The 27,883-nt window shown below is 46.3% G+C and overlaps 1 protein-coding gene across 8 annotated transcripts in view; it reads right to left on the reverse strand.

The window, feature by feature from the left end:
* The window catches only part of LOC146871735 (zinc finger CCCH domain-containing protein 11A-like), a 310,767-nt gene that overhangs the window by 193,857 nt on the left and 89,027 nt on the right, over positions 1 to 27,883 (reverse strand). For 2 of the 8 annotated variants that reach the window (XM_085651250.1, XM_085651267.1), the window contains exon 1: positions 4,797 to 5,062. The exons of 2 other annotated variants lie outside the window; for them this stretch is intronic. In XM_085651250.1, the coding sequence (XP_085507376.1) occupies position 4,797 (1 nt within the window). In that variant the 5' untranslated portion in view covers positions 4,798 to 5,062. Of the gene's footprint in view, positions 1 to 4,396; positions 5,063 to 27,883 lie in introns of those variants that run through there. 4 more of the 8 variants (XM_085651259.1, XM_085651252.1, XM_085651256.1 and 1 more) reach the window with 3 other exon arrangements.

Genomic DNA, 27,883 nt, shown 5'->3' on the forward strand with positions numbered 1-27,883 from the left:
GAGGGATTGCCTTCTAAATATCAGCATTATTTTTGATAATAGTACTCATGAAACACTGATTTTAATTGCTTTTAAGGATATCAACAAAATTATCGAGGTTAGATACACTAAACCCAGGGGTGGCCAGCGTAGCAATGTACCAAGATGGTTTGATCATATGTGGACCCGCTCACTAACTGAATTAAAACTTGCTCTTGCTAAAAGGCCTAGGGACACTGATTTTGTAATTAAACTAAGGCTAGAATATAAGCTTGCCCTAAAGCGGAGGAAGAGTGAGCTACAGCAGTTGGCTTGGGACTCTTTGAATCAAGCAGCCGAATTATCTAACGGTACTTTGTTTTGGGCTACTGTTAATTCTCCCTTTCTTAAGGATGAGAATACCCCAATGTTGACTTCTAACGTCCCGAGTGACAGCTGGGTTGCACATTTTTCAAATATTTTTGACTCTAATAGTGGTATGGGCGCTTGCCAGAAAAGTTGGCCTGCCCTACCTTTGAACATCACAGTTAGCGAGGTTGAATCTGGCATCCGGGCCAGTAAGGGGGGGGGGAAGGCCCAGGGCCCGGACGGGGTGCCCATAGATGTGTATAAAACAGGCCCTGAGATGTGGAGCCCGCTGTTGGCTATAGTTTTTAATGCTGCTATATGTACTGAGTCCCCCGAAACATGGGGGCAATCTATCATTATTCCAATACACAAGAAAGGCAGCAGGTCTGATGTAAAAAACTATCGACCCATCTCTCTTCTCGACTCATCTGTTAAAATTATGAGCAGAATTATGTTAGTGAGGTTAGAGGAATGGGCTGAGCAAGAGGGTATCTTAGCTGACAGTCAATATGGTTTTAGAAAGGGCAGGGGCACACTCGATCAGTGTTTAAATCTTGATTTATTGATTGGGAAATACACTGAAGCCAAGCCAGGCTCACTCTACCTCTGTTTTGCAGACCTTAGTAGTGCCTTTGACATGGTTGACCATTCGATTTTATGGTCAACCCTGTTACAGTTAGGTGCTCCAGAAGGTATTATCTATTTTCTCGCGAGACTGTATGGGAAATTAAAAACTTGTGTGCGTTTTGGGTCTAAAGGAGAATGCACCCCAAAATTTAGTGTCAAAAGAGGGATTAGACAGGGCTGCGTACTGGCCCCCCTCCTTTTTATTTTATTTATTAATGGAATCAACGCAATTTTAAAAACAATTAAAGCTGATGTCCCTCAGATCAAAGGTTCTCCTGTGCCAGTGTTATTATATGCTGATGACGCTGTTTTGATTTCAAGAACTCCATTAGGATTGCAGCGCTTGATTGATAGATTTTCTGCCTTTATTAAGGATAGGAAGTTGATTATCAACAAGAGGAAAACGTACATCATGACATGTGGGGCTAGATACAAAAAGAAAAGTATGGTTTTAAATTCTTTTTTATTGATAAAGGCAAGGTGCACCAAGTGGATACTTTTTGTTATCTTGGCATAACCTTCTCTAATGATAGAAAGTGGCTTAATGAATTTAAAAATATTCGTATTAAAATGGCAAAAAAATGCCCATGGTGTTTTCAGATTTGCGGCAAAGATTGGGGACCGTCGTACCAGGGACATGCTTAAGATCTATCAAGCCAGTTGTGTTAGTATTGCCCTGTATGGGGCGGGTGTCTGGGGACACTGCCATGTTCATACTTTGCAGTTGGAGGAAAATGCTTTTTCTTAAAAACTTCTGTCACTACCTTCTACTGCTTGCACTGAGCTTACCCATCGAGAGCTGGATGTTAATTTCCTTACTGATCTACTTTCCTTGAGGCCACTTATGATTTGGCGTTCTATTTGGCTCCAGGAAGAAAAATCCTTTAATAGATTGGTCATTGAGGATTGTCTCTCGCTGGATAAATTCTTAAATATACCCTGGTTAAATTACGTTGTCAGATGTTTCTCAGAGATCTTCAATCTAAACATCTTGGTGGACCCTAACGCAGCATCTCTAATACCGAAACAAGAGTTGTTAATCAATTTCCTGGCATTTGCTGCAAGGAAACGAGCTATTGCTAACGGCTCTCTATCTACGGTCATGTTTTATAATAAACATAACAATGTTGAAGGTTTACCCATTTATCTGGTATGGGTGACAAGGCCATCCCACAAGTTTGTGCTGACCAGACTGAGGTTTGGTATAGCTCATTATTTAGTGGCATTGCCAATAATTAAATAACATCCACAGGGGCCCTGTATGTGTGACGGCGTCTCCAAACAGAGCACCAAGCACTTTCTCTTAATTTGTAAACTGTATATGAATTTCCGTATTGCCTATTTGAAACCGATGTTTCTTAAATATGGTGTACGTACAGTCAATCAGGCTATGAGCTTAATTTTTAACTTACAACATGTCGATATCTGTGTTTTTTACTGCTATGTTTTTAACCAAATCCATTGAGGCCAGGAAAAGTATGTGTTTCTAACCTATTTTATCAGTAATATTTATGTTTGGTTTGTTAATTTGTTGTACTTGACATTTAAATGTATTTTATGTGCTTTTATGGTCATTTTTATGTACCGAATAAAGCTTCATGAATTGAATTGAGTATATAGAGTAAAAGTCAATACTCCATAAAATATTAAGTGCCAGTATTAAATAAATAAATGCTACACAAGTATTTCTTACTCCAACATTTATACGAATTGGAAATATTATCAAAACAGACCACACAGAGCACAACACAAACAACTGTCTCTTGGTGTCTGATTAATTGGTGTTATTATCAAACTTGGAGGTGCACTGTTGGGATCCTAACATGCAACTTAAAATAATAGGCACCTCTACATTGGGCGTTTAATGAACTGAGCTATAATATTAGCATTCAAGAGAGAATTAAAACTACGAATTTGTATTAATTATTGCTTAGTATTTTATTACCTTTGTGCTGGCAATAACAAACTAGCGATTTAAAATCTTGGGGGAAAAGGGATATACAGCGACATTAAAAAAAATACAAATACTCATAAAATGGGTCTGAAAATATATAATATTATAATATATATATAAATATATAAAGAAACAAAAAAGTTTAACATGGAGAAACAGAACTTATGGTAGCAGTTTTAGATACGACACCAGCCGATAAAGTTGGCCCTATGGATGCAGCAAAGCAATGTATAGCCGTTTAATGAAGCCCTTAAGTGGTCAAGGAAAGTACCCTGTAGCCATGCCACTTAAGGAATCTAGAAAAAAGCAGTTCAAAGGTGTTTTAGAAAACACTACTAGTTTGGTTTTGTGTACTTCACTACAGAAATGCCACGAAACTTAGGTCGTGCATTGCTGCATAAAGTCAACTCAATATTGTTATATATAAAAAAAAAAAGCAAACATAACTATAGGAAAGCTGCACACAAACTGGTTACAAAATTTTGCGTGATAAATTCACCATATACCACAATTGAATATCAGACATACGAGTGTACGGTGAGCAAAAATATACCATTGGCAGTGACCGTTTCTCGCAGAGGAGAAGAAGCAGGTACTGTTGCTTGAGGGGATTGTCAGATCTGCCAATCTAAACCACAATGTGGCCTTGGTCACTAGTAGTAAGCTAGAGCAATGTATAAATGTTCAATTACGTTCCCACGTGTCGGCTCAAAGCTCTAGATTGTGCAGGGGAATAAATCAAGCTAGGGCATGAGGGGCCCTAAACTGGCAGGTAGTACTTCGCGGCTGGACAGCAAGTACATGGCACCTGCACTCTTGTGACGACGGCAGACTCAGTGTCACATCCCAAACCCTTCAAGCATTGTAGAGCTACTCAACATTATTTTTCACCCTCCCTCTGGTTCGACCGGTTCTAAAACCGGTCGATAGTTTAGTTCTGTGGGAGCTAGCAATTCATAAACAACATCAGAAGAAGTTTTTATATAAGCAAAAGGTAACAAGAAAAAAGTTTTACTCTAAGAGTTTTGGTGGTGGGAGATGATGGGGGGAGAGTGACTGTGACTTCCGGTTGTGGGTGTACTCTGCTGCGAGAGTATAAAGACGACATGGTCACCTCAAGAACAGGGGCAACAACAGCGAGCAGGTCATGGCGCGTGGTGTCCTCAAATAGTAGTGTGTGGATGCCCTGGTGATCTTTATGCAACAGGATCTGACTCACTATTTTAACATTAATTTTCGATCTTCAGGGGTTGGGAGGTGCAGTGACTCGGTGCGAGTATGTTCTACCATTTAATCTGCATGGACGGCTTGTGGTAGGTAGAAAGCAGCGTGTAACGAGCTGTATGATTTATGCAATGTTCAAACGTGCGCTTGACCTGCAGACCTTGGATGTGTGGAAATACCGCCGTATGTGTAGTTATGTTGTCAAACCTCAGAGCGTTATCCTGATCTGCCAAGGGTATATGGTGCTGCAGTGCTATGACTTACTGTATCAACGCGATGTGCTCGATTTTGTTCAGCAGAGGCTGGCGCCCAGGGTGCAGCAAGGAGATTATTACATGTGCTGCGTAAATGTAGGTGTGAATGGATGTACACGTTGGCGGTCTGTATATTTGCGGATTATGCACAAGGTGGCATGTAGCAGTTCCACTCAGTTGATGGTGGTTCTGGGTCAAGAGCCTTGCAGCCTTGAGTGCTGTATGCAAGCACTGCATATCTGTAGGAGACACACTGCACGCGTTAGAAATATACAGGGGCTAAACATGTGCGGGCTGTGCACAAGGTAGAGTGGCGGCTTTAGTTAGTTTACAGTTGTTGTGGATCAGCCGTGGTGCAGTCTGGAGTACTGTTTTTACGCAGCACGATGCAGACTGGCGCAGTGACTCACTGTTTGAACATGCTTTCCATGCTCTTGATCTGCTTCCTTCTGAATTCCTTGAACTCTGTGTATGGGTTGAAGACCCTCAAACTCGGCTGCTGCTGCTCGCCTAACCCCTCGTTCAGGTCGTTTCGCCACTGCAACTTAGCGCTGAGCTCCGGTCCAGCGCTTGGCGCAGGCTCCCAGTTCTGCCGCTCTGACTCTGGTTCTCCGCCATTCCCGAGTCCCGGAGGCTCTCCACCGCCTTCCTCCACCTTCAGCCTCCAGTTCAGCTCGGAAGCCAGCTCATCAGTAGCCATGGTTGAATGCCTAGGATCAACACTTGTTGCTGTCGATGACAGCTGTAGCTCGCGCATTGAGCCGAACAAGGAAACAACTGGCAGCCAGCCCGAGCTGTAAATAACAAGAAAGGACCGCGTGACGTAGGACGCCACGCGCGGATGTCACACGCCCAGTCTGCAATGGTCTGTTGCATTAAAAAATATATATTTAAAGTTAAATCACCACATCAAAAAAAAAAAAAACGCACGCAGCTTAAGCTTTGCAAAGCCGAAAGAAAAATTAAAAAAAGCCGCAATAAACTTATAACGATTATTATTATTAGTTAAACACCACACAATAGTAAACGCACAACCCACATGAGAGGACATCACAGTAATGCTAAACAAGCCGCGCCAGATAAATGAAAGGCGCGTCAGGCATTCTTGAAGATAAACGCGGTAATACAGGGAACAAGCATTTACAATGCAATGGTCTCGGCATTGTTAAAGTTAGAGCTATTGGCATTGCTCATGACATTATTTTTGTTTATGTTTTTGTTTTTAAAACATTTAAAGAAACGTCATTGTTATTTACAATGTCAATAGCTTTGGATCAACACTAGGGTAGATGGCTTGGGGATGCTTGCTGGGTCGTGAGAGAGATATTGGGGAATGCAAGGAAAAGGCAGAATGGAAACAGAAAGGAAAGAGGTGGAAGCGTAGGGCGGGGTTTTATTATTGCAATGTTCACAAGTCTGGAGTTTAAGGGAGGGGGAATTACAGGAATTTAATGTATTAGTGAGGTTTCGTTGATGATGTTTACTGAAATGTTATCAGGTTTCAGCATTTAGCAGAAGGATCTTTCCAGTTAAGAGAATATAAACTTGTTGCCACGGTAAAACTGGAAGACAGGTTGTAGCACTAAAGTGACAGTAGTTTGGTATTTGGGGGGGGGGGGGAGGGGTGAGGGAGACACGGTACCGGCATATTCACCCGGGGAGGTGTTGTACGTGATGTAACGTACCAGTCGGCGGGCAAACCCCGTAGTCCTGTTTCTGCTCGCACGCCGCCTGACGTCACTGGCCAATCCGGTGTCGAGGATGGCTGTGACGTCGGGGGCGGGGAGACAGGGCAGAAGAGCGCGAGGACGCGAGCCGGCGGTTTTCTCTCCCGCTGCTCCTCGTGGGCCATAACTTTGCAGATATATTATAATAAAAGTTCTGAAGCACAGAATCCTGTTTCGCCTCCCTCATTGGTTCCACTACAAATGGCGACGAGGGTTAAACAGAACGTTACGGCCCGCGAATGATTTAATTGCTGCCTGATGTTCCCAAGTGCTGATTCCACACGCTGGTCTCGCCTCGCTGATTCAAGTGCTCAAGATTGCTTCCTGCTGGTTTCTGCTGCCTGCCTTTGCCTCCTGCCTCGAGGCCCTGCTGGTGTGCTGCTGGGTGCTGCCTGCTGTCCTGTGGTGCTGTCTCGCCCCGACGACTCCGTGTGCTGCGCTGGTGAGCTGCTGTGGAGGGAGCGTCTTCTCTGCTGATATAGTTGCTTCCAACTCCTGAGGCTGCGTTGATTGCTGCGGCGCCTGACCTCTGCCTCCCTGCGATCGGGGTGTCCTCCCGAGCTTGGTGGGGATTGTCCAGGATCTGCGCCGCTGTCCCACGTGCACCCGCTCTCCTGCCATGGCGCAACCCATCAACATATGTGTGCCGCCCCTCTTTCTGGACTCACCTGGTAAGCCATGTATGAAGTGGAAGGGGTGGCTGCGCGCATTTGAGAATTACATCGTCTCTATTGACGGCGAGGGGTATAGCGCTGCACGCAAGAAGTCGCTTCTGTTCGGACTGTTGGGGAAAGCAGGCCAGGAGGTTTTTGACAGCTTGCCCGTCTATGCGGATCCTCCGGGGGGCCCTTGTCCCTCTAGACGTGTACCAGGAGGCGGTTAAGCGGCTCGAACTGCAATACTCTGAGGAGGGTAATATCATGGTGGGGCGCCATAAGTTCGCTTTGCGGAGGCAGGAGGAAGGCGAGACTATCGAGGAGTATATTGCCTGTCTACGTGTGTTGGCACAAGACTGTGAATTCGGGGAGATGACTGATACTTACCTCAGGGACCAGGTGGTGTTCTACTGCCATTCCAAAAAGGTGCAGGAACGGTTGCTTTCTTGCAGGAATCCGTCGCTGAAGGATGTGGTGGCCATTGCGAAGGCCGTTGAACGTTCCATGGTGTCCACGAAAGAACTTGCGAGCACGAGCCAAGCTTCTAATGTGTTCTTGGTGCAGGACAAACATAGAGGTGCATCCAGAACCCCAGACAGGGTGGCGAGCGAGAAAGGGGGGGGCAGGAAGCCGCTCGCTTGTTTTAGGTGTGGGTCAAGGGATCACCTGGCGGATAGCAGGACATGCCCAGCGCTGTCCAAAAGTTGTTCTAAGTGCAGGAAAGTGGGCCACTTCGCGGCAGTATGCAAAGCCAGGAGACCTGGTGGGAGCATGAAAGTGAGCTCGGTGAGCGACTGCGATGATGATACTGATGCGGACATTGTATTGTCCATTGATGCTGAAGATGGGAGAGTGAAGGGGCCTATTGGCTCCGTTCTGATTGGTGCAGTTGAGCTGCCATTTTCGGCCGATTCTGGTTCCCCCATTACCCTGATTTCTGACACCACGTATGAGTTGAAGTGGCAAGGTGTGAAATTGCATGAGACGGATGTGAACCCGAAGGCTTTTGGGGAGAAAGACATAGAGATGATGGGGTACTTCTGGGACTTCCTCACCTTTAGGGGGCGAACAGTGAGAACGAAGATCTATGTGGCTGAGAAAGGGAGGAGCCTAGTGGGGTGGAAGGATCTGGCCAAGCTGGGGGTGATGCTAGTCCCGGGGGCGGATGATCCCATAGTCCTGAGAGATGATTGGGTCGGCTACGTGCAGCCGGATGATTTACATGAGGGCTTAGCTGAGGTCATCGGCAAATTTGAGTCTGTGTTTGAAAACAAAGTAGGGCGTGTGAGGGGATTCGTGCACGCTATACGATTGAAGGAGGATGCCGTGCCGATAAAACACAAGGTCAGATCTGTTCCCCTCTCTGTCAGGGGGGAGCTAAAGGCTGTTCTAGATAGGTTGAAGTCGGAGGGAGTGATAGAGGAAGCAGGCGCATCAGAGTGGGTGTCCGCAATCGTGGTGTCCAAAAAGAAGAGGACTGGGGACATTCGGCTATGTGTGGACCTGCGATCTTTGAACAGAAACATTCTGGTGAACTGACACCCTCTACCCAACATCCAAGAGATCCTGTCTTCTACATCTGGGTCGCGATTTTTCACCTTGATAGATCTGAAGTCTGCATACCACCAGGTGTGCCTCACGGAGGAGTCCAAGGCACTTACCACCTTTGTTACCCCGTTCGGAGCCTACAGGTACGTCCGCCTTCCGTTCGGCCTCGCCTCAGCTTCCGGTGTCTTCCAAAGGTTGATGGATTTGCTCTTCGGCGACATGAAGGGGGTTGAAGCCTTCCAGGACGACATTCTAGTCCACACGGCGGGTGAAGAGGAGCACCTGGAGCTGCTGGGAGAAGTGCTGGCGGTACTGCGCGACAAAGGGATGACAGTCTCCAAGGACAAGTGCAAGTTCATGGAGGGCAGGATCGACTACTTGGGGCACGTGCTGACCGCGGAGGGCATTGCGCCTAAAGATGATTTGGTGAGGGCCATACGTGATGCCCCGTGTCCCGGAGACAAAGACGCCCTACGATCGTTCCTGGGGCTCAGCGAATACTACTCCAAATTCATGCAGGGATATGCGACCATCGTGGAGCCCCTAAGGAAGCTACTGAGGAAGAACGAAAAGTTCACGTGGGCGCATGCCCAACAAGCTGCTTTTGAAGCCGTCAAGCAGGCCATCGTGGCTGCCCCCGTGCTACAGCCATACAACAGGGCATTCCAGAATGTGATCACAGTCGACGCAAGCGCCAAGGGTATCGGTGCGGTGTTTTGCCAGTTCCATGGGAAGACGGAGAACACGGTCGCTTTCATTTCCCGGTCACTGAGTGACGCGGAGAAGCATTACAGCACCATTGAGAGGGAGACGCTTGCATGCGTATGGGCCATGGAGAAACTGAGGAACTATTTGTGGGGCATGGAGTTCGAACTGGTCACGGACCACAAGCCTTTAATCTACATGATGGACGGCGAAGGCCGCGGCAACGGGAAGGCCAGCTCAAGGCTTTTGCGGCTGATGTCCAGGCTGCAGGAGTATCATTTCACCATTAGACACATCAAGGGCGGCCTCAATTGCAGGGCGGATTGCCTGTCGCGCTTGCCGGTCAGCGGCGAGGGGGACGGATCCATGGATGACACTGAGTGCGTAGTGGCGCTGGTGGACGCTACGGCCATCTGCGAAGGATCCATTTCGGAGGAGGAATGGATGGCGGCCCAAGAGAAAGACACGACTATGCGTAGGGTGATGGATCACATAATAGCTCGCTGGCCCCCGATCCGGAACTTGAACGGTGCGCTCAGAAGTTTCCAACAGGTTAGCCCCGAACTCTCCATCGAGGGCGGCTTCGTGAAAAGACATGAGCTGTTTGTGCCGCCGGAAGGGTTGAGAGATAAACTAATTCGGTTAGCTCACAAAGGTCACCCGGGCGCTACCGCCACAAGGAACCTACTCAAACAATACTACTGGTGGCCAGGGATGTGCGGCGATGTCAGCAGTTTTATCGACCGATGCGGACCATGCTTGAGGGCCGACAAGCACTGGAAGATGGCGAAAAGTGCGCTGCAGCTGGTGGACATTCCTGCTGGTCCATGGATCAAAGTCGCCATTGATTTCGCGGGCCCGTTTACCCTGCTGCCTGACGATTGCAGACATCTCATTGTCCTTACGGATTACTTTTCCAAATGGATCCACTACAAGTTCGTCAGGGAGGTTACCACTGAACGAGTGATCAGGGAGCTTGTGGAAATATGGATTTTTCTGGTCAGTTATGTCCCCTATCTTGGACCCCAACGGTTCTATGTGCATGTCACAAGTACATGTATGTTCCCTCCAGTTCCAATTATGAAGACGCAAATATATGTGCGTCCACCGTCAACATGTCCTCTGTCAGATCCGCCATGAATAGGCCAGATATTCCATTCCTAAGTACGAAAGGCCACCGGCTTTATATGGTTCACTTATGCCATTTTACAGTCCAGGCAAGTAGGCCCAGATTCTGTCATCAAACTCCTCTTGCTTTCTGCCTCTGAAAACTCCAGTTCGAGCCTGCATCTGTGACCATGAACTTTGTCTCATTCTCTGCGCGGCTCACGAAGCCTGACATCAGCCTATTCTCTGCCAAGAACTGTATTTCGCCTTCGAGTTATCTGCTTCCCCCTCAGCCGATGCATTCCTGCCTAGTAGTTTAAGTAAACATTCTTCCAGCTACCGAGCAAAAGGCTCGACTTCTCTGTCCTCACGCAAGTAATTCATAGCCCTGTTACCATGGAATATTTCTACCCCCTCGCATTTAGTGTAGACACTTAGACGCTTGTACACGCACGCACAGTCAGTATAGAACAGATTCTGTCCGAGAGTCCTTCTTTTATGGATAACATAGTTCTTTAAACATAGGATGTTAGATATGATTTGGGATTAGGTTGACTTGACCCCCCAGACTTCTTGTCTCCACATGTAGAGCTAAATGTCAAGTCCCCTTCACCCCCTAGTTGCACGTCAATCACACGTCATACTGCTGCGCGCGCATCTATGCCAAGTATTATCTTATAGATCCACCTATAGGTGACATCATAACCAATTATGTTCCTTTTTACTCCTTGTTCCACCCATTTTTGGTTACGCAGACAAATCGTCACTTTCCTTATCAATTGTTACGCCTATTGCATTCGCTTCATTATAATGTATGTACTATAAAAGTCATTTCATGTCAATAATGCATGTACTTCACTTCCTGAACCTCCGTGGTGATGGAACTTGGAGCAACCGATTATAATCGATTATTGGAATAAAGCCCATTCCGAACCTCTAATACCACGGATTCTGCCTCTCATTTTACTGAGCTATTTAATTATGTTTCTGTATCAAATTATGTCCAGGTAAAGGAAAATTATTTACCACATGAATGGCGCCCGAACAGGGACACTTTCTCATCTCACGCGCCGGCGGTGCGTTGCAGGCCCGGTCTCCTGCCACAGCTGGACGGACAATAACGCGTACCAGCAGGATTTCCTGTATCTCCCTCCGGTCAAGCGGGGGCGACTGAGACTGCGATCAACACCCAGACGAGGCGGTGAGAAGTGCGAAGTATCCCGACCAGAGCCCAGCTGAGAGAGCAAGATCCGAGGTATACAGAGACCCACCAGTTCGAAGTCAAGCCCAGTGTCCGACGAGTCGAGTCGAGTCCAGTCCGGTTCAAGTTCAAGTTACCGAGGCCTTCCGTTTCCGAAGCTACCCGGTGAGTACCATTGCTGGGGAGGCATTTCTGACGTGCACATAGGTTGTGCCGGTCAAGACGGGTTTGGGTACACAAATCCGGTCTGCACTGTTTTAGCAGTGTATCTGTACTGTTTAGCAGTATATCAAGTATTCCGAAGTATCTAGTTATTGTCAAGAATTAAGCTTGGTGATTAGTTATGCAGACGATCATCATTGTTGGTTATTCTAACGGTTAAAAATGTTTTAATGTTTAATATTTAATGTGTTAAACGTCTTGCATATTGTGGTATGAATGGTTGTTCATTATTGTGCTTTTGTATTAAGTGTGTTCAAGATTAAGTATCGGATCAGTTGTCAATATGCCGCTCTTTTCGAAATTAAGACAGATCACTACTAGAAAAGGTGTTCTCGAAGAAGCCGTCCCTATTCCTCCTAGGGACACTCCAGGGCATTTCATGTATCACAAACATGGCTTAGACGCTGTATTATTTCTTGATTTATGGGTAGACTACACCAAGGGATTACCGGAAAGTCAGAGGTGGCCCGCAGCGGGAACCTGGGATGCAGAGTGCATCATGAAAGTCGAGGAAGAGTTATGGAAAAGGAAAGTCAGACAGTCACAGAAAGACGCCGTTGAGTTATGGCGTAAAGAATCTCATAGACGCACAGAAAAAGCACGTAGACAGGAAGAAAGGAATAAAGAAAGTTCAAATAAAGTTCGAGAAAATATGTTAATTGAGGAAGGTATCCGAGTGAAATCAGAACAAGTAGACAGACAAAGAAACGCCCTTATGAATGGTATGTATCCCCTTCTGGCCGAAGGATTACCTAAGGCTACTCCAGAAATACCGAAAGACTTGCCACCCCCATTGTTCCCAATAAAGGTGCACCCTAAGGGGCATCCTAGAACCGCAGAAGATGTTTTTCTTTCCTCATATTTAGATGACGCAGCTCCCGAATATGCAAATTCCGCCCCGCATAGACCGCATACCGGGGAGGTCCAACGCCAAGATCCAGCACCCGTGTCCCTACAGCAACAAATCGAGTCCCAAGTTCTGGCAAGCACATCTGTTTCTGCATCCGCTCCTACAGCTACTTCTATAGCTGTGTCCACACCTGTAGTTGCTGTGTCACGTTCGACGAATCCTTTCACACCCGACACCCCAGATGGGGCCACGGGAGGTGCTACCAATATCTTCTCTACGCCACCCAGAATAAATAAACTTACTTTTCAAGAGTCAGCACATTCACGTACACCCAAACTCATAAGTGCCCGTACGCTGAAGGAACTTCTTATAGATTGCAGATATGACCCTGTGCCCGGTAAAGAGGACGAAATGACCCTGGCATCATTGCGTATCAGACGAGCCGCAGTGTATTTAGGAAAGTTACCAGGAATGACTGCGCATCTAGATAATATATATCATTTTGTCCAAACAGGGCGAGATCCAGAATGTATTAACAGAGCTATGGAATACCAGAAAGTAGAGATACAGGGGGAACTGTTACGTTTCCTCATAAACTGTGTGATCAGAAATCAAGACCGACCGGGGGTAGACCCGGAAGAAATGCGAGTTCTTACAAGATGGAGCCAGAATATATCAGAAGGGAGACATGATAAACAAAATTGTATAATAGCCATGTGCTGAAAGATCCGTAAAGAAATAGAACGCCTACACGAAGAAAGATTAGAGGTAGACGAGTTCGAACAAAGCGAGGAAGAAGGGTCAGGACTGCCCACAGGACAGTCAGACACCATAGCCTATGTAGGTAGAGGAAGATCTTGTAATAGTAATAGATGTCTTACTGACTCGATACGTCCGATATGTCCAGATAATAACAGGAATTTCCAAATACCTATAATTAATATAAGGTCTAACGAGCATTCGTTTCAAACCGCCGACAAACTACTCCGAGAACGAAGGGGTTATCATTTTCTCGATTCTATGGATGAACAAGATTTAGCCAGGGCAGCTGTCCATTGGGTGGACAGTCCCGGAAAATATAGTGATGATACAGTAGTACGCACATTTTTGAATCTCACCCCAGACGAACAGAGGTTAGCTGGGATTTATATGATTCAACAACTCATTATACTATATCGGAGTCAGCATTCGGACCCTGGTCCCTTACCTGATATATTGACCGAATTGCTTATGAATAAATGGAGAGGTTCAGGTACTAAATTAATTAAAGAAATTCTAGAATCAAGAAAGCAGTATATTCTTTTTGTATGTTCAGACCGTGTCTCATTGCCCGTCAAGGAAAGAACCACGTATCACATGGATAGACAGAATCCCTTACGAGAAGTGCACCCAATAAAAGGCGAGGACAACGAGTTCAAGCGCGTATTTGTATATACGCCCATATCAAAAATAGAATTGTTACAAATGAAGAAAGTGGTACCCAGTCATGACAAAGATCCAGCGGGTTTTCACCGAGAAATTAAAGACATGTTACTCATGGGAGAGTATACCTATCCCGACATTATGACAATATTAAAGGTATTGATGCCTGCTGGCATTTATGAGAAACTCAAGGAAAAAGAGTGGGAGGTAGGAGACCAAAAGATAGAATGGTCAGTGTTAGAAGCAGAAGAAAAGGCCCGAACTGCAGGAGCAGGACTTGGGGATAAAACTAAGGCATTACCAGGTTTATTAGTACAGGTACTGCCACGTTTATTAACTACGAAAAAGGAAGATTGGGGTACAATTTCAGCCTGTAAACAGAAGCAAGATGAAGACACTAGTGATTACTATGCCCGATTTGAAAAATGTTTTGGTATAAATAGTGGCATAAAAGCAAGTAGCGAATCATACCCACATCTGTTTGTAACAAAATTAGTAGAAAATGCCCTGCCCCCAGTAAAGAATAGAGTATTAAAATTCGAGAGTACCTGGCAAGGTAACACTCCATCACAAATGTTACAAATGTTACAGTACCATCACAATAGAATTAGAGAGGAACAAGAATATGAACACAGACGCATGAAGGACACGAAAATGAAAATGCTAGTTTCCCAGACAGTTCCAGCTGAAGGACATAAAAAGGGTATGACACATTCCGATTCAGCAGGACCTGTAAAAGGGACATGCAATTATTGTAAAAAGCCAGGTCATTATGTACACGATTGTCCAGTTTTAAAACATAATATCGCCATAGGTAAAACACAAGAAAGACCACGGCCATTTAGACAAGAGCAGAATGAACAAGGAGCTCTGCAGCATGCCCAGGCCATGCCAGCCGCACAACAGCCAGTACAGTTTGTGCCAGCTGCACCACCGTTGCCTGTTGCTGCCACACAGACAACAACACGACAAATGTATCAGACCGCACAGTATGAATATCCTGAGTATCAGCGTTACGCATGAACTAGCCTAGAGAGGGAAGTTGACTTACCCCTTATTGAAATCCCAGTAGATCAAGAAGGACCTTATGTACATAGTAAATTATTAGGCCAAGATAGAAAATTTTTACTGGATACAGGGGCAAGTCGAACGACCATAAAACGTAGTGAAGTTCCAGGGGCACCCCTCTCAGGCTCACAGAATATTTCCCTTGGTTTTTCAGGAAAACCTATTGTTAATGAAGTGTCACAACCTCTGCCACTTACGATAGGACCTCTGACCCGAACTACAGATTTATTGCTTACTAAATCATGTCCAGAAAATTTGCTAGGAATAAAAACGTTGAAAGCTCTAGGAGCCATAATATGTTGTTCTCCGGAAGGAGTAAGGTTGTTTTTACGTGATTTTAAAGGTCACTATGTGTCCAGAGACATGGATCCCCGACTGCAGACTGTACCGACACATCTATGGGCGCAAGGCCCTACTGATGTTGGATGTATGAATATTACACCATATCGAGTCACATTAAAGGCAGGAGTGGTGCTACCACGAATGCGACAATACAAGTTACCACCAGATGCTGTAGTGGCTTTACTACAAATCATTGACGAGCTCATTGCCCAAGGAGTAGTTGTGGAAACAGACTCCAATGTATGTAATTCACCGATAATTCCGATTCTTAAACGAACAGATCCTAAGGCCCCGCCAGTATATCGATTGGTTATTGATCTGCGCGAGTTAAACAAATGCATTGTGCCACAATTCCCTGTGGTTCCAGATATCTCGTCATTACTGACAGCTATTGATTCCGAAGCAACATTCTTTACTGTAATCGATCTCAAGAATGCCTTTTTCAGCGTCCCAATAGATCCGGAAAGCCAATATTTGTTCGGATTTAGTTTAAATGGACGTAGCTTTAAATTCTCACGCGCACCTCAAGGATTTACAGAAAGCCCCAGCATCTATAGCCAAGCACTGAAACGAGAACTCGATAGTATCCACATGCCAGTTAACACTGCTCTGCTTCAATACGTCGATGATCTGCTGATCACCGCCCGAAGCGAACCTGAATGTGAAAAAGCATCACTGACAGTTTTACAATTTCTAGCCGAAAAGGGGCACAATGTGTCCCCTTCTAAGCTGCAATTCTGTGTCCAGCGAGTTGTTTATCTTGGACACTCGCTGTCCAAGGAGGGAAGGCAGCTTACACCCGACCGCATTCAGTTAATAGCTAACATACCAATACCCAAGACACAAAAGGAGGTACGGGCTTTCATAGGCCTCACTTCATATTGTAGGCAGTGGATCCCTCAGTATGCATTTCTAGCAAAACCACTCATTCAGTTGACAACACAGGAGGCAGCCACATCGACTGTTCTCCCTTGGACTCAAGAACATACACAAGCTTTTGAAAGCCTAAAGAAAGCTTTATGTCAAGCACCTGTTTTAGCAACACCATGTTACAGAAAACAGTTTACACTTTTTGTTACAGAACGCGAAGGTACTGCCTTGTCAGTACTCACACAGGAACAAGCAGGAGCACACAAACCATGTGCTTATTTTTCTAGTACATTAGATCCAGTAGCTCAAGCTTTGCCTGCATGCCTGAAATCAGTAGCAGCGACAGCTTTAGCAATTAGACAAAGCGATGCCATAGTGTTAGGACACCCATTGACAGTTCAAGTACCACATGCAGTAGAGGTCCTTGTAAATAGAACGCAAACACAACACTTGACTATAGCGCGACTTACAGGGTATGAACTTACATTGTTTCAGCCACATATAGAAATCAGACGCTGTAACACATTGAATCCTGCCACACTTTTGCCAGTAACCGGAACAGACCCACTAGCTCATGACTGTATTGAAGTTATTACTATAACGACAAAACCCAGACAAGACTTAACCGATGTCCCATTGTCAGATCCAGACCTGACGTTGTATGTAGATGGTTCATGTATGAGAACAAGTACAGGAGAGTTAGTGGCTGCTTACGCAGTCACCACAGATACTGAAGTCATTGAAACTAATCGTATAAATACTTTGTCAGCTCAAGCCGCAGAGCTCATCGCTCTGACACAAGCCTGTATTCAAGCCACAAATAAAAAAGTCAACATATACACTGATTCACGTTATGCATTCGGAGTTGTACATGACTTCGGCGTGCTGTGGCGAGAGAGAGGTTATTTAACTTCCCACGGTGCCCACATTCAGCACGGACCCCTCATTCATGCCTTATTAGATGCAATACATCTACCCACTGCAATATCAATTATGAAATGTAAGGCTCATACGAAGATTACTGATATCATTTCCCAAGGCAATGATCTAGCCGACAGAACAGCTAAACAGACTGCTCAAACTCAAACCCCCGACATGACAAAGACAATAGTCCCGACATCGACACATTGTATGACAGTTAAAGATCCTACCCTTGACGTAATTGACATACAGACACATGCTACACCAGACGAAATAAAGAAATGGACTGAATTAGGAGGGATCCAAACGGACCAAGGATGGATGATGAAGGAAAAGTCTGTATGGTTCCTCCCTGATTCAATGGTCCAAGTTATAATTAACACTATACATAGTCCAGCGCATCTAGGAGAAAAAGCTATGCTAGACAGCATTCAACACATTTGGTTCAATAAACATTTACGAGCAGCAGCCAAACAAAAAGTCCGTACCTGTATGATCTGTTGCCAGTTCAACCCAGGAAAAAGCGTTCCCGTAGAACAGGGTGGATTTCAGCCTCCTGATCACCCTTTTGAAGTGCTCCAGATGGATTATATCCAGATGGAACGATGTCGAGGATTCAAATATGTTCTCGTAGTTGTCTGCGCTCTGTCCCGTTGGACGGAGGCATACCCGGTTTCAGATTACACTGCCCCGACTACTGCCAAACAGTTGGTTCGAGAATTCTTCCCACGATACGGTTTACCACGTGTTGTCTACTCAGATAACGGCCAGCCGTTCTCATCCGAATTAATGAAACATGTTTCACTTCTGCTAGGGTATCAGTGGAAATTCCACTGTGTCCGACACCCCGAAGCAGCAGGTCTCGTAGAAAGACATAATCAGATACTGAAAATCAGACTGTCCAAAATATGCAGAGAGAAAGGTGTCGACTGGATAGTAGCATTACCAGTTGCACTCTTTTACATGAGAATGGTAGCACACTCTCGAACAGGGCTATCCCCGTATGAGGTGATCTTCGGCAGACCACCAAATATGTGGGGGACGCCCATACCACGCAAAATAACTGATATTGACTGTAATATGCTGACAGATTACTTGGCTTCCTTGATGTCTGCACTACAATCTTGTCGTTCACAGGTTGCTGCAGCATTTCCCGACAACACTGAGGTGAAACCCCATGACGTAGTTCCGGGTGATTTCGTGTTTGTGAAAAATTTCGACCGAAAGACTCCGCTGGAGCCCAGGTGGAAGACACCCAAGTTGGTTCTGCTAACCACAAGGACAGCCGTGAAGATCGAGGGCCGCAAGGGCTGGATTCATTCAAGTCATATCAAGAAATTTCATGGACAATCCTCGGATATAGACATTGTGCCCTGCACTCCCTCACAGACTGATTCAAAACTTCCTTTGGTTGAAAAGACTGAAACTGAACTCTACAAAGTTAAATTGAGGCCTAGAACGTCAGACGATTTGATTGTTTAAGTCCTCTCCTAGGTGAAGCGGTTGAATCTGTCTCTGACATGTATCCTCTAGACCTGAATTATGGACAGTCGCGAAAAATGATGAAACGACAGGCGTATTGTAAATCACTGCGTAGCCATTGCATAGTGACATTATTAATCTTGTTTTTCTTGAGTCTTTTAATAATTACTGCAAGTATATTGTTGCACATGTATTACCCTATTTCAAGACATATTTACAATGTTACCGCAGAACATTCTTTTAGTGACTTACCTCCGCATGAATTATCTTATAGACTTGCGCTGCGCAATAACACTTTCATTAGTATGTTACATCATTCCCATCAGACTAGTAATGCCACTAATTGTTGGGTGTGTGGTCGGCTCCCTCCCTATCAGAATTATGAAGGAGTCCTGCCATTCTTTCCACACCCATTTACACATAATGGCTCCTGTGGAGCATGGTTTAGTTTAATCAATTCCATAGACTCAGACACAGCAGTTTACCAGGACCAGTGGGTATGGGGAAACCTGAACCTAGTTTTACTCAAAGTCTGCTACCCTGACAAGGAGGGTCGCCCCAAGAGAACAGGAACTGATCTAGAAAATGAAGTATATGGATTAGGAAATTTTACACCTAATCTCATGATTCTAAATGTCGTATCCGAAGTTGAACTAGTCTTACCCACCATGTCAGTATTCCCAGCAAAAGGGGAATTATGTGTAAGAAAGGTTGGTTCCATACATATGGGCCATAGTAAATGCACTACTATAGTAGAATTCAGTGATCAAGGCAAATCTTCATTTAGAGCTTATCACCACTCCTACTTTATATGTGGTCAGACTGCATATATGCGTCTACCTCTAGATTGGGATGGTACCTGCTACATTGCATTTCTTTTGCCACCTGTTTTTCTAGCTCCTCCTGATTATTACAGAAATATTCATTTAGTACACAACAGAGAGCGGAGAGATCTCCCAATTGTCGATTACACTGAAACAGCATGGGAAAAATACACAGATTTCAATAAAGGCATCTTTCCCTATATAGGTACTGTTACTAATAGTAAACTGATACGTAGATTAACTAGAACCCTTGAAGCAGTAGTGAATGAAACTATTTCCGCCCTAGGCAATTTAACAGAAGAGCAGTCTGCTATGCGGATTGTTGTGCTTCAAAATCGTCTTGTCCTTGACGTCATCCTGGCTGATAGGGGCGGAGCTTGTAGGGTCATCGGATCAAGCTGCTGCGTATTCATACCAGAAAATTCGCCATCTGTATATAAAGCCATCACTCGCCTTCATAAGATTGTAAACCAGATACACCAGAACCCAGGCACTTGGACTTGGTCCAGTTGGTTTTGGAGTGTGATATCAGCCTGGGGATGGAGAGTTCTATCCTTCCTAGGTATTGGCCTTCTCATACTATTCAGTTGCTGTCTATGTCTACAATGTGGACCAGCGATCTGTGGTCTGTGTGCCACATCGTGTATTCCACCACCAAGATTTCATTCGTCACGGAAGAAGAAAGAAGAACAAATGATGTTATATGAACAGATCAATGGATTAATGAAGATTGATATCTCTTAACGGGCAAGTAGGGGACAAGGAGGGAATGTGGAAATATGGATTTTTCTGGTCAGTTATGTCCCCTATCTTGGACCCCAACGGTTCTATGTGCATGTCACAAGTACATGTATGTTCCCTCCAGTTCCAATTATGAAGACGCAAATATATGTGCGTCCACCGTCAACATGTCCTCTGTCAGATCCGCCATGAATAGGCCAGATATTCCATTCCTAAGTACGAAAGGCCACCGGCTTTATATGGTTCACTTATGCCATTTTACAGTCCAGGCAAGTAGGCCCAGATTCTGTCATCAAACTCCTCTTGCTTTCTGCCTCTGAAAACTCCAGTTCGAGCCTGCATCTGTGACCATGAACTTTGTCTCATTCTCTGCGCGGCTCACGAAGCCTGACATCAGCCTATTCTCTGCCAAGAACTGTATTTCGCCTTCGAGTTATCTGCTTCCCCCTCAGCCGATGCATTCCTGCCTAGTAGTTTAAGTAAACATTCTTCCAGCTACCGAGCAAAAGGCTCGACTTCTCTGTCCTCACGCAAGTAATTCATAGCCCTGTTACCATGGAATATTTCTACCCCCTCGCATTTAGTGTAGACACTTAGACGCTTGTACACGCACGCACAGTCAGTATAGAACAGATTCTGTCCGAGAGTCCTTCTTTTATGGATAACATAGTTCTTTAAACATAGGATGTTAGATATGATTTGGGATTAGGTTGACTTGACCCCCCAGACTTCTTGTCTCCACATGTAGAGCTAAATGTCAAGTCCCCTTCACCCCCTAGTTGCACGTCAATCACACGTCATACTGCTGCGCGCGCATCTATGCCAAGTATTATCTTATAGATCCACCTATAGGTGACATCATAACCAATTATGTTCCTTTTTACTCCTTGTTCCACCCATTTTTGGTTACGCAGACAAATCGTCACTTTCCTTATCAATTGTTACGCCTATTGCATTCGCTTCATTATAATGTATGTACTATAAAAGTCATTTCATGTCAATAATGCATGTACTTCACTTCCTGAACCTCCGTGGTGATGGAACTTGGAGCAACCGATTATAATCGATTATTGGAATAAAGCCCATTCCGAACCTCTAATACCACGGATTCTGCCTCTCATTTTACTGAGCTATTTAATTATGTTTCTGTATCAAATTATGTCCAGGTAAAGGAAAATTATTTACCACAAGCTGAAGAGGGTCTTCGCTAGTGAAGGATAGCCGAAGATTTTGATGTCCGACAACGGCACACAGCTGGTCTCCAGGCAGATGAAAGACTTCCTGTCCAGATTGGGGATCAAGCAGGAGAAAACCCCGCTCTACAGCCCTAAGAGCAATGGGCAGGTCGAGCGCATGAATAGGTTCCTGAAGGAGGGTGTGCAGCAGGCAATAGCCTCCAATTTGGATGTAAAGGCATTTCTGGCGGACAAGGTACACACATTTCACAACACACCCAATGCTGTCACCGGGCACACTCCGTTCTACCTGATGAGAGGGAGAAGGTGTATGAGCGAGCTTACTCCCAAACTTGATAGGTGGTATGACGTGAGGGAGGAATCTGAAGATGTATCCGATGAGAGGCTGAGGGTCAAAGAAACGATTGTGGCCAAACAGGAAAGCAACAAGCGGTACGCTGATGTGGTGAATAGAGCCAAAGTCAAAGAGGTAGCGCAGGGGGATTGGGTGTTGGTAAAGAAACCAACCAAAGTGTTGAAGGGAGAGTCTGTTTTCCAGACCCCTGCACGAGTGCAAGGAGTGACTAAGGGAGCTGTCTGTTTGGAAGGCGGGGGATGGCGGAGCAAGGACGACATTGTCAGGCTCAAGGCAGGTCAAGAGGAGATTATCATGAGAGGCAGCCAGGGGCATGAGAATGAGGTCGATGATAGTATGTACGAGTGGCAGATGCAAGAAGACATTGATGGGACCACTGAGGACGGTACGAGTGCGTGCCATGGCCTAGCGGATGCTGAAAGCCATAGCGACAGCAGTCCCATGTCAGTGAGGAGTGACAGTCGCAATGTGATGAGTGCAAGCCAGGGTGGTACGGGCAACCGCAGCGCGGGGGCCAATATGCAAATCACTCCCCGCAGACCTACAAGGCATATCAGGGCACCAAAAAGGTTCGAAGATTTTGTTATGAGATGATTGTTATGTATAGTTCTCTATTTTGTTAAGAAAGGGAGATGTTGTACGTGATGTAACGTACCAGTCGGCGGGCAAACCCCGTAGTCCTGTTTCTGCTCGCACGCCGCCTGACGTCACTGGCCAATCCGGTGTCGAGGATGGCTGTGACGTCGGGGGGCGTGGAGACAGGGCAGAAGAGCACGAGGACGCGAGCCGGCGGTTTTCTCTCCCGCTGCTCCTCGTGGGCCGTAACTTTGCAGATATATTATAATAAAAGTTCTGAAGCACAGAATCCTGTTTCGCCTCCCTCATTGGTTCCACTACAGGAGGGAAGGCTCAAGGAAGGGAAAGAGTAAGTTTGGGGTTTTGGAGCAAAATAGGGGGGGTTTCACATGGGGGGGGATTGCAGGAGTGTGAGGGAGTCTAGGGAATGAAAGGAAAAGGCTGCAATGGAAGATAAGAGAAAGAGGTAGAAGCATATGGCGGGGTTTTGCAATTGCAATGTTCATAAATTGGGATTAAGGAAGCGGGAAATGACAGGGCAATTACCAGGGCAAAGTTACCAATGCAGCAGCGTTCAAGAGCATGCACAGTTGTCAGAGAGGAGGAGGGAATTCAAAAGGACAAATAGCTGGGTTAATGCCGCGCAGGCCAGACCGCGGGAAAACGGAATAATAAGTTAAAGCCATTTGCTTTGCTAATGGTATTGTATAGCAAAGCAAATAGCTTTCACTTAATGAAAGGCGAGACGTATAGCATTTTTAATGTCACCTAGGAGTCATCATTGTCTTGTGTAACATTTCCAATACCTTGACTTGCACACTTATGAGTCATTAGCTCTGCATAATAAGTGTGATGTAAAGCGCTCGATAACCTACAATGGGATGAGTATCGCAATAAAATAAATTAAATACATGTGAGAGAGGGTCTGTAGAGAGCTGATCGGCACGGGTGGTAGCAAGAGAATCCGTGGAGAAAGAGGACTTTGAGGGTGTGAAATCTACAGCCAGCAAATACTATTGCAATAAAGCAGGTCCTATTCCTACTTCTGTGTCAGTGACAAGTCCTGTTTTTAATGTTTGGAAATCTGGCCTTCCTACCAGCAATAATGATGATGTGAGAGGATGTGGCGCAACGGGCAGAGCTGCCGACTTCATTACGTTGTGACCTAGTCATAGTTCTAAGAATTCTTGCGTGCAAATCCAGAGATAGAGACAGAAACCATTGCGTCCTAGCAGTCACAGGCAGTGAAGACTCAGAGACCCAGTAGTGGCTAAATCCTGGATCTGGAAACCAAGGGTTGTACCATATGAACCCTGTTATTCCATCTTCACTACAGTACTATTAAGAAGCATTATTCTTTGGTACAAATAGCAGTACTTGAACGAACTGTGTAATCCTTTCTCACCACTCACCTCTATTACAGCTTTAAGAAAGGATGTGGCATAACAACCAGAGCTGCCGACTTGGTACTGGGGATGCGGGTGTGAGAAGTTGGCCTGATGTATGATGTCACTAGTTATAGTGTACACCTTATATCAGTCCAAATACCCTTATGGTGATTGGTTGTAAAGTCAACCTTATAGACCAGCTATCCTAGTGGTAGCATGGACAAGAGCAGTCTTAGGCTAAACTCTGAATGGCATGTGAAGCCAGCTGTGATACCATATATAATCCCTTGAATACCAAATGAAAGGACACCACAACAGATATATATATAAAATAAAGTGTATTTATTCTAAGCAAACCCTCAGCACTCTTTATGAGTTTAGAGGTAAGTACAACACAGTCTTATTAATGCATACAGTAAGTCACACAGGTAAGTAATACAGTTAGGCCCTAGGGGCCACGCAAACCATATACTAAATAAGTGGTATAAGAACCACTGTCACGGAAATAGAATAGGCCTAGGCCTAGGGAATCGCTGGGGCTACACTACACTAGCGTTAGTTAGGAAGTGGGAGGCCCACGGGATTCGTGTGCAGAGTGGAAACACTCACGCGTAATGCGTAAAAGTCAATAGCAATGTTACAGTTTAGAAATAGATAGATTTAGGACACTTCCGGAGTAGCTAGGAAGTTGAGACTTGAAAACTAGACACTAGGATAGTCACTATCCTGATGAGCACCGGAGTACCCAAGTTACCTAGCCCACAGGCTGCGGGTGCATAGGGGTGAAGATGCGTCGTTTTCGTCGTCGACTCCTATGGATGTCTGAAGAAAGATGCTGACAGGCAGTCAGGGGAGAGTGTCCGGTGGATCCCAAGGCTGGGATCAAGAAGAGAAGAAACCTGCAAGCAGAGGGGACAGAGTCAAGGTCACTAGCCAGTGACCACGTGGAACCAGGAAGGAACCAGGCGATGTCGTGAAGAGTTGCAGGTGAAGGTGAAGCTTGTCGCTGCAGCCAGGAGGACCAGGAAGCGTCGAGGACGACCAGGACCAGGAGGCGAGCTGTCCCACGAAGGCTCTTGCTGTCGGCGGCGTCGAAGTTGGACTAGGACTCACCAAGCCTTGGCAAGCGGAACCCACGAAGAACAAAGGACTTGCTTCTGGTGCAGACCAGGAAGGTCTGGGGTGCTTCTTCTTTGCAGAGAAGCGGGAGCCAGTCTGGAGGAGCCAAACCAGCGCAGAAGATTTCAGGGAGCGTCGTCACAAAGGCCACTAGCCAGCGGGCAAGCAACCGGACAGACGCGGCAAGCAGGAAAATGCTGAAGGGCCCCACGCAGGACTCGTGGAGTGTGGGGGGCTGGTCTTCGGTGCAGATGGTGCTTGGGGTTGGGGCTTCTCAATCCCCGGTGCACAACTTCGAGGGTACCTCAGAAGCTGCGCTGTAAGTTACTAGCCACTTTTCCCAGGTAGCCGGTCCCACGTCGCTCGTCGCCTCCACGGATCTCAGCTCTGCTGCAGATGTGGATGAGGGTCGGAGAAGTCTGGAAATCAAGGCTCTGGTCGGGCTCTGCAGTCGGTTCCTCGTCGAACGTTTCGCAAAGCAAAGGGTAGTCTCTTGATGGTGCCTGTTTGCACAGGGTAGCCACTCCTTGGCTACAAGGGAGATTCTTCAGTCTTCTTCTTTCGTCGAATGTCGAAGGTCCAGAGTTTCTGTTCAGTTTTGCAGGTTCAGGATAATCTAAAGTCTTGAGGCCCAACTCCCACTCTTATACTAATCTGGGGGGCTGGGATACCTGCTAGGTCACGCCTTATGGGTGGGACCTGGGAGGGGGTGGTTACACCCACTTCCCTTTGTCCAGTTTCGCGCCAGAGCTGGGGCTGGAGTGCCCCAGCGCCGGTTTGAACTGGACTATGCAAGGAACACCTTGTGTGCCCCAGGCATGTCTCATTCCTTTCAGCCCACCCTGCCCCAATACACTAAAGGCTGTCTGGGGAGGTGCTAGCACCTCCCCAAGCAGGAAAACTATTGTCCAAGCCTCCCTTGCCAAGATCACTCCCAGCAGCAGGGGCTCAGACTCGTGTCTGTGGCAGCAGCATCCATTTTGTGATGCTGAGGCTTTGGTTAGAGTTAAACAGCAAAGTAGGATTTTAACATGTCTCTCCCTCTAGAAGGGAGGAATAATATCCTCATCACCAGAAATGGTATGGGGGTATTATTCCAAAGTGTTAGACACCTTACACGACATGTTTTGATACAGCCCAACCATAGTTACCATAACCGTTTAAGATTATAAGGCACTTTAAGAGTATATGGTAGGCTATATCATAGAACAGCTATAAGGACATGGTTCCGAAAGCTGCAGACAGGCTCAGCTCATGCTAGAGCACCATCTCACATGTTACCAAGCACTCTGCCTCCAGGATTGTTAAGGCCTGCCATAGGAGTGACTGATAGGTACACATGTGTCTATATATAAGGTAGATATAGATATACTATATCTAAGCAAGGGGTGATTACACGACCTTGCCCCAGCTGAGTGATCAGCCAGTTGTGTCTGATTGGAAGGCCAGACCAGGGGTGGCATAATACATGCTGCAGCCCCTGGGAGGCCTAGGGTACACCTATGCCCTGGGTACCTAGGGTACACTGTACAGGGTCCAATAAGGTGATCCTTACCAATTGGTTATGTACCTAGGGTACATGGAGTCCATTTTAAAGAGAGAGCAGACAGCCTGAGACCCTGAATGGCAGCATCTCAGGCCAACTAAGTCGAAAAACCAGCTAGACACTAGGCAAAAAGTTGGGGGTAACCATAGTCAGATATCCACCTTCCTACACAACCCCCCCCCCAAACGAAAGGAGATAAGGCTGGCCTTGACAAGGTAAGCCTCTATTGCCTAAGTGGCCATATCAGGAAGAACCAGCACTGGCATGGTTACCCCCTGTCTCATGGTCCACTAAGCAATCCCTCATCCTAAAGATATCATAGGGTCTCCACCATAGGGAATCTCTACCTTTGGTGTGTCTTTGCAAAGTAAAAGGCTGGTGTTGAGATGGAGTACTGAAGTGAGTGCCCTCAAAGTGAGGCCTCAGCTTCCTCCAATCATCCTCCACCATGGATGCCTTTCTTTCTCTAACTGAGTTGCACTGTGCTCTCAGGGTCAGCCTCTGGCTACCTAAAGCTGGAGGCTGGGTCCCTTTTGTGGGCTTACTGGAGGGACAGGTCAGGTTTGGGGCCCTAAGGTCCCATGTTTGCCTGTGCCCAGCAGAATCCCTCTGGGGGAGGTCCCTAACTACCTGTAAAGGGGATCCCTCAGGAATGTTTTTACCCATCACCTGGCTAGGGCTACTAGCCAGGCAATCCTCATTCTTTTGATGGGGGGGTTCTTGTGGACAGGGGCCCTCTTGGGGTCCACTGGCCTCCCTGACCTCTGCAGCCCTGGGCTGACTGAGGCAGGGTAGAGAGAGGCAGGCTACCTGCACCAGACTGGGTCCCACCTTGGAAGGGGCCACTGACATCAGAGGCTCTGCCAGGCCAGGCCTGGCTACCTCTGGGGCAGTTCCTTCACAAGGGGTGAGGTCAGATCCCTGAGGAGGCTGACCTTTTCCTAATGTCTGGGGAGAGGGAGACTTTTCTTCCTCCCCACTACTCTCTGTTTGTGTGGAGTGATCCATAGTTTCAGGCTTCACTACACCTATATCAGTCTGAGTGTGGGCTGAGACCATTACAGCCTTGTCAACCTTTTCAGGAAGGCACTCAGTTTGTGTTTGAGCTGTGACTGTCACAGCTCTGCCAATTTCTACAGGGAAGTCTGTCTGTGCCTGGGCTGTGGCTACCACTGCCCTTCCAACCTTTTCAGGGAGGAAAGCTACTTGGACAGGGGTTGTGACTGGCACAACCCCACTACCCTTTTTGGAAAGGCCTACCATTTTAGAATGGGTGTCTTGTTCAACTCCAGCCCAAGCTGAGAGTTCTAAGTCATTCCCCAGTAAGCAGTCCACAGGCAAGGTTGGAGACACTGCCACCCTTTTAGGGCCAGTGACACCCCCCCAGCTGAGACATACCTCTGCCATGGGATGACTGTTCTGTTTGCCATCAATGTTAGTTACCTGGTATGAGAAACCAGGCAAAAGCTGCTCAGAGGGAACTAGCCTATGGGCCACCATAGTGATGCTAGCTCCAGTGTCTCTGTAGGCCTCAGCTTTTCTACCATTGATGTAGTGTTCCTGTCTGTACCTACCCAAAGTGTTGGGACAGGCAGTGAAGTTGGCAAACCCCATGCCACCATCACAGACAA

This window comes from Triturus cristatus, chromosome 1_1, assembly GCF_964204655.1.
Source record: "Triturus cristatus chromosome 1_1, aTriCri1.1, whole genome shotgun sequence".
Classification (NCBI taxonomy): domain Eukaryota; kingdom Metazoa; phylum Chordata; class Amphibia; order Caudata; family Salamandridae; genus Triturus; species Triturus cristatus.